Source organism: Somniosus microcephalus, chromosome 1 (assembly GCF_052327205.1).
Source record: "Somniosus microcephalus isolate GS21.2 chromosome 1, FLI_Smic_1.0, whole genome shotgun sequence".
NCBI classification, from domain to species: Eukaryota; Metazoa; Chordata; class Chondrichthyes; order Squaliformes; family Somniosidae; genus Somniosus; species Somniosus microcephalus.
The window spans coordinates 198246564-198258097 of record NC_140987.1 but is presented as its reverse complement, the minus strand read 5'-3'; the positions used below and the strand labels follow the sequence as shown (position 1 = coordinate 198258097).

General features: G+C 39.7%; 1 protein-coding gene across 1 annotated transcript in view; it reads right to left on the bottom strand.

Annotated features, from left to right (window-relative positions):
* Positions 1-1077: 1077 nt before the first annotated feature.
* cetn3 (centrin 3) overlaps positions 1078-11534 on the bottom strand; it is a 29107-nt gene continuing 18650 nt past the window's right edge. The window contains exons 3-5 of the mRNA XM_085989166.1: positions 11403-11517; positions 8368-8559; positions 1078-1542 (exon numbers count right to left, since the gene is read on the bottom strand). Coding sequence (XP_085845292.1) covers positions 1499-1542; positions 8368-8559; positions 11403-11517 — 351 coding nt within the window. The 3' untranslated portion in view covers positions 1078-1498. The remainder of the gene's footprint in view (positions 1543-8367; positions 8560-11402; positions 11518-11534) is intronic.

Below are 11534 nucleotides of genomic sequence, written 5' to 3'. Positions count from 1 at the left end.
CTGCATGTTAACTTTGTGTTTCATGTACGAAGACACCCAAATCCCTCTGTACCGCCGCATTTTGTAGCCTTTATTTAAATATTTTTCTTTTCTATTCTTCCTACCAAAGTGGATAACTTTACATTTTCCCATATTATACTCCATCTGCCGAATAATTGCCCACTCACTTAACCTATCTATATCCCTTTGCAGACTCTAATGTCCACCTCACAACTTGCTTTCCCACTTATCTTTGTATCTGCTGCAAATTTGGCTACAATACACTCGATTCCTTCATCCAAGTCATTAATAGGTTGAAAATAGTTGAGGCCCCAGCACGGATCCCTGTGGCACCCCATTAGTTAGATTGCCATCCTGAAAATGACCCATTTATCCCAACTGTTTTCTGTTAGCCAATCCTCTATATTACCTCCAACACCATGAGCTCTTATCTTATGCAGTAATCTTTTATGTAGCACCTTGTCAAATGCCTTTTGGAAATCCAAATACACTACATCTACTGGTTCCCCTTTATCCAGCCTACTAGTTACCTTCGCAAAAGAACTCGAATAGATTTGTCAAACACTATTTCCCTTTCATAATACAATTGAACAGTCAACATGGTTGTGATTTTCTAAATGCCCAGTAGGACAGTTAAATTTACCTTTTGCTAATTTGAACCCAAAGTTCCTCTCAGTGATAAACACATGGAATAGACTTCAACAGAATAGTGAAGCCAAAAAAGAAACAACTGGATACTTAATGGGAGAAACTGTTGAGGTTCTTTTGAATGTTTGAAGGACTTCCTCATCTGGACAAATAGTGAAATGAGCTGGAGTGGTCTCAATGCAGTTCTTAGTGGGCTCCAATTTGGTCATTTTACTCTGGAAACTGAAAACTTCAGTGATGCACTCAGAGCTTGGGGTTGAGGCACTCATTGGGCTACATTAAAAGGGAACTTTGCTCTGTTCAACCAAGTGCTTGCTGACAACAATGGCAGATGACATTTGGTATGCAAGTGAATGTTCAGTTTTCCAACTTCCCCTCACCTTAAGAGTACAAAATTTGCACACAAAAACTTACAAACTTTGGCACATGCATGTTGTGAATCATTTTTATTAATGAAAGACTACCTGCAACATACTTCACAGTAGCATTAATAAAAATCACATTGAAAAGTAATCAAAATATCCACAGGAATGGACCGAGTGTAACATGTTTATGCTAAAGTTATCAGTGAATGACAGAAAAAAAATTACATTTAATACTTTGTTTCTAAACAATTTATAAATACAAACTGCCAAGACAAATATACACAATTCTGGGAATAATGACAAAAGTTCTTTCAGAAGCAATATTCAATACATCGGTTTAGTTTTATGCTGAGGATATGGAGTAGCAATCCTCAGGTGTTCTGTGCTTCTTTTTCCTCTTATGCAGTGCTTGGGCAGCGACAATTTAAAAAATCATGACATCATGAAATTGTTCAATACTTCTGCAGTAATTTCTCCATAAAAGATTAGATGTCTCCAGTCATAATAGCAATGAATTCTTCCTGGTTAACTAAGGACAATAAAATACAGAGTATATTTTGAATACTTTTCTAACAAAATCATCAAGAGGTTCTAGACTAACTAGATGACAGGAACATATCAACCCAGCTACTTGATGCACCATGCATGCATGGTTATAAAAGTGGCAAATTGTTTAATCATAGTTCATTCTTATTTTGCATTTTCTTAGTTTGTCACATCTTGCTCACACTTTCCACAAGCCCCAATGATTATGAAACGTTACAACACTTATGATTCACACAATTTTTGGGGATAACAGTTTCCTATCACAAGGTCACCAAGAGATATAAATTTCAAATTCCCCCCCCCCCAATTTTGAACCAATCAACTGATTGGGTGATCTAGAATAGCACATACAAATTTCATGCTGTACCAGAGACTCAGGATGCAGATTCTCCCCAATCATTACACACACTTGAGTTCCTGATCTTATTAGGATCAACATTACACAATGAAAACCTGGAGGCATCGGTTACATACTTCTGAGGAGCTAAGTTAGAGCAACATTAACAGAAGCCTATAGGGTGTGACATGAGTCTACCTAAAAAAAGGTAACTAGACTAACCCCTAAACAAGCCAATTAAAATGTTCATTGAGAAAACAAAATTGTCAGTAATTGTCTTATTCATCTTTTTTACTTTACAATTCTTTGCATCACACTCTTTCCAAGTGACATTTATTTCATTGTGTCCCAGATGCTTACTTCCGTCTTTATGCAAGTCTCTTTCTCCTCTTCCGTATATCTACTAATCTCTGTATGGCTGTCATACATATTTATTTACCAGTGAACTAAATGCCTTGCTCCTCTTTGCAAGGCTAAGGTACACAGCAAGGTAAGCAAAACTGTCCAGCAACTACTGCAACACTTGCAAGTGAGAAAATCAGAAGTCAAGGGCTCAAATGTGTAATTGGGCTAGAATGTCAGACTAGATTTGGGAGTCTGAAGCAGATTTGGCAAGTCCTTCCTCCTCCTGACCTTGTTCATACCACACACCTGTGGCACATGCCTAAATAGATCCTGACAGTCCTTCATTACCTCAAGGTTGGAGCTGGTGCTGGGTCTCTTTTGTAGGATGCGAAACCATTAAGCTCAGGGTCAGGGCTGGCTGTAACCCATCTCCACTTGACAGCGAAAAAGTTGTTGTATATTACAATTTCATTTCTGGGAGGCAGCAATAAAGAATGCTCTCTGATCATGCATGTAGGAGTCCATAAAATATCAGGACCAAGGCCAGCTTAAGGATTCAAGCTCCAGGAAATGGAGCAGAAGACAGGTTCAAAAATGCCCAAACAAAGCAAGGTCATTTGAAGCAGTGAGGCAATGGGTATTTTTATGGGCAAGTATTAGGTGTTTCTCCACCCCCCATAGGTTACTTTCTGGTTGTTCACTGGTTATTTGATTGAGGGAAACTTTTTTGGAAATAAAAGATGTACTTATTAAAATTTGAGCCAATCAGCATACATTGGGAAATTTAAGCCACTCAAAAGCACTTTCACCAAAAACCCAAACATGATTCGCATCCTATAGACATTTCTCTTGCTGTGCAGATACTTTTGTCCCACAATGCACACCAGATACACAATTAAATTATACTTGTTGATTTCCCATGGTGTTGCACTAGGGAATAAAGACCAAGTGTAGCCTTCAGTGAGCAGGCAGGGGATAATTGGACCAGGGCACACATGGAATTCAGTCCCCATTTTAAAGTCATACATTCTGTCTGTATTTTTATATTTCTATTGAAACTTACTATTTCCACACCTATAATGAAAAATGCCCATGTAAACTGGTCATGCTGCAATTACATCCCTTGCCAGTGATATTCCAGCATATCCAACAGGGGAAGATGTAATTGCAGCCTGGCAAGCGTTAGGGAGTTTCCATTATAAAATGTGGACATTGGAATTGAATATAATGGAAACTGACAGTAGGTCAAAGCAGATGCAAGATATACTATGTAAAAATTCCTGTAAAAATATATTAATCATCAGTTACAGTCCATTCAGCAACATACACTGGTGTCTTTACATGTGCCTAGCACTCAAGTAACAACCACATGACCATCCACGATGCCACAATGACCATTATGTTATATGGCCTAGAACAAACTTTTACAATTGTGAGGCAACTAATCTATTAGTGAATCAATTACTAGTTACAATTTTGGGTAAAACCACTTTTTTTTTAATAAATGGTGAGATCTCAAACTGGTGAACTTTAATAGACTTGGAGAGAACCAAGTAGTTTTATTTTAATGCAATAGCTAAATGTTAATTTACTCAAAAAAAGGAACAGAATATTTAGCATTCTGTATTATTTCTTCTTTAAATTTTCTCCATCTTGTATTTCTAATTTTCTGTTAATTACCTTTTATAGTCATATTACTGTTGCTTTATGTATCATCTCCAGTTTCGGATTTCAATTTTGCATTACTTTATCAATTTTGTCTGGATCAATCTCAGTGCCCCAAATTTTCTCACTCTCTCCATTCCTGGCAACTTCTATTTTAATATTTGCAAGTGTTTGTATTAGTTATTGATTGAAGTTTCCAGACACAAGCACTCCTTCAGTGGATATTGTTAACGGTTCTCTCTCCTCAGGTATTGGCCCCCTTTCCTTCAAATCTGCCATCATCCCCTCAAAAAAAACACTTGACCCTCTCAAACGATCGCCCCATTTCCAATCTCCCTTTCCACTCAGGTTCTTGAATGTGTTGTCACCTCCAAATCCATGCCCATCTTTCCAAGAACTTCTTGTTTGAATCCCTCCAAAGTACTGAAACTGCTCTTACCAAGGTCACAAATGACATCCTGTGTGACTGTGACAAAGGTAAACTATTCCCTCCTCATCCTTCAGCCAGTCTGTACCCTTTGACATGGCTAACTACAAAATGCTGCTCCAATGCCTCTCCAGTCATCCAGCTGGATGGGACTGCACTCACCTGGTTTCATTGCTATCTTTCCAACCGTAACCATAGAATCACCTGCAATGGCTTCTATTCCCGATCCCGCACAATCACCTCTCGTGTCCCCCAAGGATCTATTCTTGGCCCCCTCCTTTATACGCTGCTCCTCGGTGACATCATCCAGCAACAAAGTGAGTTTTCACATGTACACTGATGATACCCAGCTCTACCTCTCCTCCATCGTCTCTATACCATCAGACTGCTTGTCCAACATCAAGCACTAGAGTAGCAATTTCCTCCAATTAAATATCAGGAAGACTGAAGCCAGTGTCTTCGGTTCATGCCACAAACTCAATTTCCTTTCCACTGATCTGATCTCTCTCTGGTCTGTTCGCAACCTTGGTATCATATTTGATCACGAATTGAGCTTCCTACCTCAAGACATCCCATTTCCACCTTTGCAATATCGCCAGTCTCCACCCTTACCTCAAGCTTATCTGCTGGCAAGACTCTCATCCATGTCTTTATCACCTCTAGACTTGACTAGGCCAAAGCACTCCTGGCTGGTCTCCCTCATTCTACCCTCCATAAAACTGGAGGTCATCCAAAACTGTGTCACCCGTGTGCTAACTCGCACCAAGTCCCACTCACCCACCTTGCTTGCTGACCTACATTGGCTCCAACTTAAGCAATGACTCAATTTTAAAATTCTCATCCTGGTTTTCAAATCCCTCCATGGCCTTGCCCCTCCTCATCTCTAACATCCTACAATCCCCCCAGACCTCTGCGCTCCCGCCTATTCTGGCCTTTTGACCATCCGATTTTAAATGGTCCACCATTGGCAGACATGCCTTCTGCTGCCTAGGTCCTAGGCTCTGGAATTCCCTCCCCAAATCTCCACACTTCTCTTTCCTTCTTAAAACCTCTCTTCAACCAAGCTTTTGGTCATCTGGCCCAACATCCCCTCAGATGGCTCAGTGTCAATTTTTTTTTAATTTTTTTTTTTTTTATAATTAACTCCTGCGAAGCACCGTGGGACATTTTATTACATTAAAAGGCACTGTATAAATACAAGTTATTGCTGTTGCCATCTGGCAGATGCCCCAGTCACTAGAAAGGAGCAGTCAGAGAATTCATTGACATAGAAGTAATGGCACCAGGATCAATGAAATAGTGCCCGAAAGATACTTGAGCCATGGCACAAACACAGAGTACTGCTCCCTATAGAACAATGCTCCATGGGACTATCAGATTAAACTGCAAGACCAACATACTCAACTGAAGAATAATGCAAAATATTAAAAATTGTAGTTATGTTGAAAAGTAATTGTTTTGTTAAATACTTGTTATCACAAGAACGAGGTACTAGGAAGAAAAAAAATTCAAAGCACTATTGTAGAGCATTCTTTCATCAGGTAATGAGATTTTTAGTACAATAATGTGAAAAGGGCAGAATAAACCTTAGAGTCAGAGTAAGCAGGATTACACTCTACACCCAAGGAGACCCACAGAGACCAACGCCTTGTTAAATTTTCCTCGATTTTGCTGAAAGGTCTGTAAATACACTTAACGTTTATAGGTGGAGTGAGACATCAGTAAGTTGCAGTCAGAGGCCTCCAGTGAAAGGACATCCCTAATTGGCTTTAATACCTTCAACAGTAGTGATGTCACATTGTTTCCACTCTACAGGGTTACCATTCTGTTAAAACACACAGCGATTTAGACAGAGGGATAGGAATGGCTTTGGGCTCATTTTCTGGCCATAATAGGTGACACACTGCAGGTACAAACAAGCCAGAAGCTGGAGGATGGGGGGTTATTCAAAAATTGGACCTTGGACCTCATTTTAATAGAGGATGGCTTCTGACACCTATCGTGCCTCCAGTGGCAATTCACCAGATGACAGAAATCCTCACCGGAAGCAGCCCTCAAAATTCCTGGGAGGGAGAAATCGGAGGAACATGCAGGGGGGGGAAGTGAGCACGGGTTTCAGTTGCACACAGCAGTGATCCTCCCAGCTACACAGATGTTAAAAAAAAATTCCCTACAATTTCTTTGTCTGCATCCAGCAGTCCCTTTAAAGAAGGAACTGCTGGTTAGGTGCTGTAGAATTGGAAAAGCTAGTCTGAGCATCAACAGCATTATGCTCCACATAGCTTTTCACAAATTTTGCAGCTTCTCTGCACATTTAAATTGTCCAATGCTGATTTCTGGCAGCAACCAGGGACACATAAAAACAGCAAGGTCCAATATGGCATGATCAATGTCCAAAAAAACACTGGCGCAACTCATACCAATTTCTACCCCAAAGCTCTTTTTAAAAAAAAAGGTAGAGAAAAAAAATAAAAGCAAAGATGTTGAAGTTACACAAGAGATTGGTCAGGCCAATTGTATGCACCCAATTTTATGATGATTAAAATGGTACCAAGAATGAGATGTTGGGCCTGAATTTGCAGTCGGAGGCTTCCCACAAGCGGATGCCTCCAAACCACAATAAAACTACACCTACCTGACGGTCCTGGATCCACAGAGACTCATGCTCCTGGACCGTCCAAGCATACGCCTGCGTAGAGGCCCACGAATCCCAGGGGCGCATGTGGTTTGCAAGTGTTCCTGGGATCACATGGGCCAGCCCAACCAATCAGAAAGGGGATTCCATTATGCATATGGGGATTCCATTTAAGTACAGAATCCCCATAAGCTTAATATGAAGTCACCCAAAAAATACATGTACACAACACTGAAATAAAAATTACATGTTTAAAATACAATTTAAACATTGTGAACTTTTTGAAAAATAAATGTAAACATTTTGCGAGGGGCCAAAAATAACACCTATTTTACAGGTTTTTGAATGTTAATGATTTTTTAATTTTAATATTTATTTTCACCCTTACGCTGGCAAGGCGGCCTTATGCCTGCTTTTCCCAGGTTTATGGGCATTCGCTGGGCAAATAGTTCAACTCTGCCAGCGAATGTCCATTTCCTGGGTATGCGTACGATCTGTCAAGTGCAGGGCACTTACGGCCGCGTACGCGGTCATAGGCCCTGGAAAATCCGGGCCGTTATATTAGATCAAGAACGGTGGCTAGAAAAAGGGGGTTCCGAGAGGGTAAAGGGTGAAAAATTGCTTTCTTAAAAGATTTGCCAACTGGTGAAAACATAGTAAGGATTCTCAGTTGATTTAGAATTTCAGATTACCTGTATTAGAATATGGAATTCTTTACCACAATTGACTATTGAAGCAGAGACTACAACACTATTTGAAGTGAATGGGATAAGTATTTGAAAGTGACCATAAAAGTTTATAGGAAAATTGCAAGGAACCGGGTTTAGAGTAGATAATACAAGTTGAGATAGCAACTGTTCAAATCAAGACTCTCCCCTGTGCTGTAATTTCTACGATTTTACCAAGGTAACCTCCCTGAAATTGATTCATTGGCCTCAGCTCAGCAGGCCCCAAAAGCATAGCCAAATTAAAGATCGGAACCCTATCCTTTCATACAAAGGCAGAGTACCTTTGACCCCCATTATTTTCTTAGAATTGAGGTTTACCAACTACTTTAGTTCTATTCATAAAAACTGAATGTGAGAATGTTTTTATGTGCCACTCAATTGAAATGTCAAATACTTCAGCTTTAGCCAACCTCTTACCAGCCACTAATACACTAAATAAATGTTTCCAGTAACTTTATGTAAATCACAACCTTGCAACGTCAATGAAAATGCCACAAACTATGAAAAATCAGACAACAATGCAAGTTCTGCATCTTGCCAGAATACATCAGATTGAACAAAGAGATTAACAACAATCATGCAAAATGCAGTCATTTTCTCAGTTGATAAATATTTAATCTATATGGAAAAGATTTTATTACTGTAGCGACATTTAAAAATTCAATACTTACTTTCTCCATCTCCATCCTTATCAAATTCATCAATCATGGCACGTAGCTCTTCATCGCTCATGTTTTCACCAAGCTCTCTTGCAACACGACGCAAATTTCGAAGATTGATTTTACCAGAGTCGTCATCATCAAACAGTTTGAATGCTTTTAGCATCTCTTCCTGTGGATCTCTATCCAAAATCCAGTCAGTCACTAATAAAAAAAACCCAGCATATTTGATATAAAATGAAATACAAGACTAATTTTAATACAATGAGTCTCATTAAAAAAGGATTAAGAACATAAGAAATAGAAGCAGGAGTAGGCCCCGCAAGCCTGCTCCGCCATTCAATAAGATCATGGTTGATGTACTTCACTGTCCACATCACTAGATTCCCTTAATATCCAAAAATCTATATCTGTCTTGACTATATTCGACAACTGAGCCTCTACAGCCCTCTGGGGTAGAGAATTCCAAAGATTCACCACCCTCTGAAGAAATTTCTCCTCATCTCAGTCCTAAATGGCCGACCCCTTAGAGTCTGTGACCCCTGGTTCTAGACTCCCCAGCCAGGGGAAACATCCTCCCTGCATCTACCCTGTAAGAATTTTGTATGTTTCAATGAGATCACCTCTCATTCTTCTAAACTCTAGAGAATATAGGCCTAGTTTACTCAATCTCTTCTCATAGGACAATCCCCCCATCCCAGGAACCAGTCTGGTGAACTTTTGTTGCACTCCCTCTATGGCAAGTATATCCTTCCTTAGATAAGGAGACCAAAACTGTACACAATACTCCAGGTGTGGTCTCACCAGGGCCCTATATAATTGCAGTAAGACATCTTTACTTTTATACTCAAATCCGCTTGTGATAAAGACCAACATACCATTTGCTTTCCTAATTGCTTGCTGTACCTGCATGTTAACGTTGTGATTCATGTACAAGGACACCCAGGTCCCTCTGAACACCAACATTTCCCAATCTCTCACCATTTAAAAAAAAAAGCCAGCTTTTCTATCTTTCCTACCAAAGTGGATAACTTCACATTTCTCCACATTATATTCCATTTGCCATGTTCTTGCCCACTCACTTAGCCTGTCTATACCCCTTTGAAACCTCTTTGCATCCTCCTCACAACTTACAAAGCTAGGTGGGAATGTATCATCAGCAAACTTGGATATATTACATTTGGTCCCTCATCCAAATCATTGATGTAGATTGTGAATAGCAGAGGCCCAAGCACTGATCCTTGCAGTACCCCACTAGTTACAGCCTGCCAACCCAAAAATGACCCGTTTATTCCTACTGTTTTCCGTCCATTACCCCAATCCCATGAGCCCTAATTTTGTTTAAATAACCTCTTGTGTAGCACCTTATCGAATGCCTTCTGAAAATCCAAATACACTACATCCACTGGTTCTCTCTCATCTATTCTGCTCGTTACAACCTCAAAAAACCTTTAACAGATTCATCAAACATGATTTCCCTTTCATAAAATCAGTGTTGACTCTGCCCAATCCTATTATTATTTTCTAAATGCCCTGTTACCATGTCCTTAATAGATTCTAGCATTATCCCTACTACTGATGTCAGGCTAATTGGTCTGTAGTTCCCCATTTTCTCCCCCACCCCCCTTTTCTTAAATTGTGGGGTTATATTTGCTACCTTGCAATCCACAGGAACCGTTCTAGAATCTATGGAATTTTGGAAAATGACAACCAATGCATTCACTATCTCTAGAGCTACCTCTTTCGAAACCCTAGGATGTAGGCCATTGGGTCCTGGGGATTTATCAGCTTTAAGTCCCATTCATTTCTCCAGTACTTTTTTTTTTTAATAAAACTTTACAGTTTCAAGTGTGGGCTTGCAAGGTTTACAGACTTATCAGTATAGTCCCTGAAACTTATGGTCAACTGTGGGAAAACACTATATTGAATTAAAGTACAAACCCAGGTAATCTACATTAATTGATGTCAAAGTATTCCACTTTTCATCAGAATGAAGACTAGCACAATACAGAGGCAATTGGTGTCACCTTCTCAGCAGGCAAACTTTTACAATAATTCCTATAGGCAATGCTGTATTGCAGTGTGCTAAAGTATCAACACCCTGTGCCACTGGAGAGGTGAAACAGAGACTTGATCCTTCACACAGACAAGTTCTTCCCAACAGCAGTGCTATTGACATTACAAAAGTGAGCAAGTCAAACCTGGATCATTCTTGCGTATATTTTAACAAATAAAAGGCCTAAGAATCACCCATCCGCTTGAACATGGTGAGTAGACTGAGAAAACCAGGAAACTGGGGAGAACACAATTTCATGATCTCCTTGAAAACAATTTGATCTGCACCACTAATAAGTGTAAACAATCAAAAACTTAAAATCACACAAATCCCAAATCAATTTGATATGCTGGATACACATCTAGAACAATGGCAACCATATTTTCTGTCAGACAAAATGCTGGAAGTTTAAAGAAGGAGAAATTTGGGGAAGGAGGAGATAATTTTACATTGAATGTACTTCCACCTCACCCCCGCCCATTTTCCAAGAGTGAGAGACGGACTTTCTTGCCTCTATCCACTTGATACCCCTCAAAGATCAAGAACTTGTCATGAGAGAGTTACAGTGCAGTGTTATTGGGCACTTGCAGCATCAATGCACCAAGGTGTGACGAGGTACAAATTGTGTCCATAATGGCCCACAAAATATCAGAAGCCTAACCTTAAACTCTATCTCTAGCAACACTGCTGCCAGTGTGTCTCTGATGCATTTAAGGGGTGAAAGGAATAGGTTATGTTGACAAAGAGGGTAGGAGGAGCCTTGTGTGGAGCATGGACCAGTTGGGCCAAATGGCCTGTTTCTGTGCTATAAATTTTATGTAATAACATGAAGATAGGAAGTATGATTTTGTATCTGGGGAATAGTAAAGTAGAATGTACATGATACCACTATGGTACAGTAGAGCAACATGACCGTAGTCATCTTAAGGGATTACAATATAAAACATACTTGCATAAAGGTTTAAGCAACAGAAAACACGAGCATAATTACCAACTTCATTGAAGTCCTCAAAATAAATTTTTCCAGTGCCATCTCTATCATAATCTTTCAGTATCTTCAATACATCAGCCTTCTTTACATCAAACCCCAATGCTCTCATCGCAACCTAACAGGGCAGTAGAA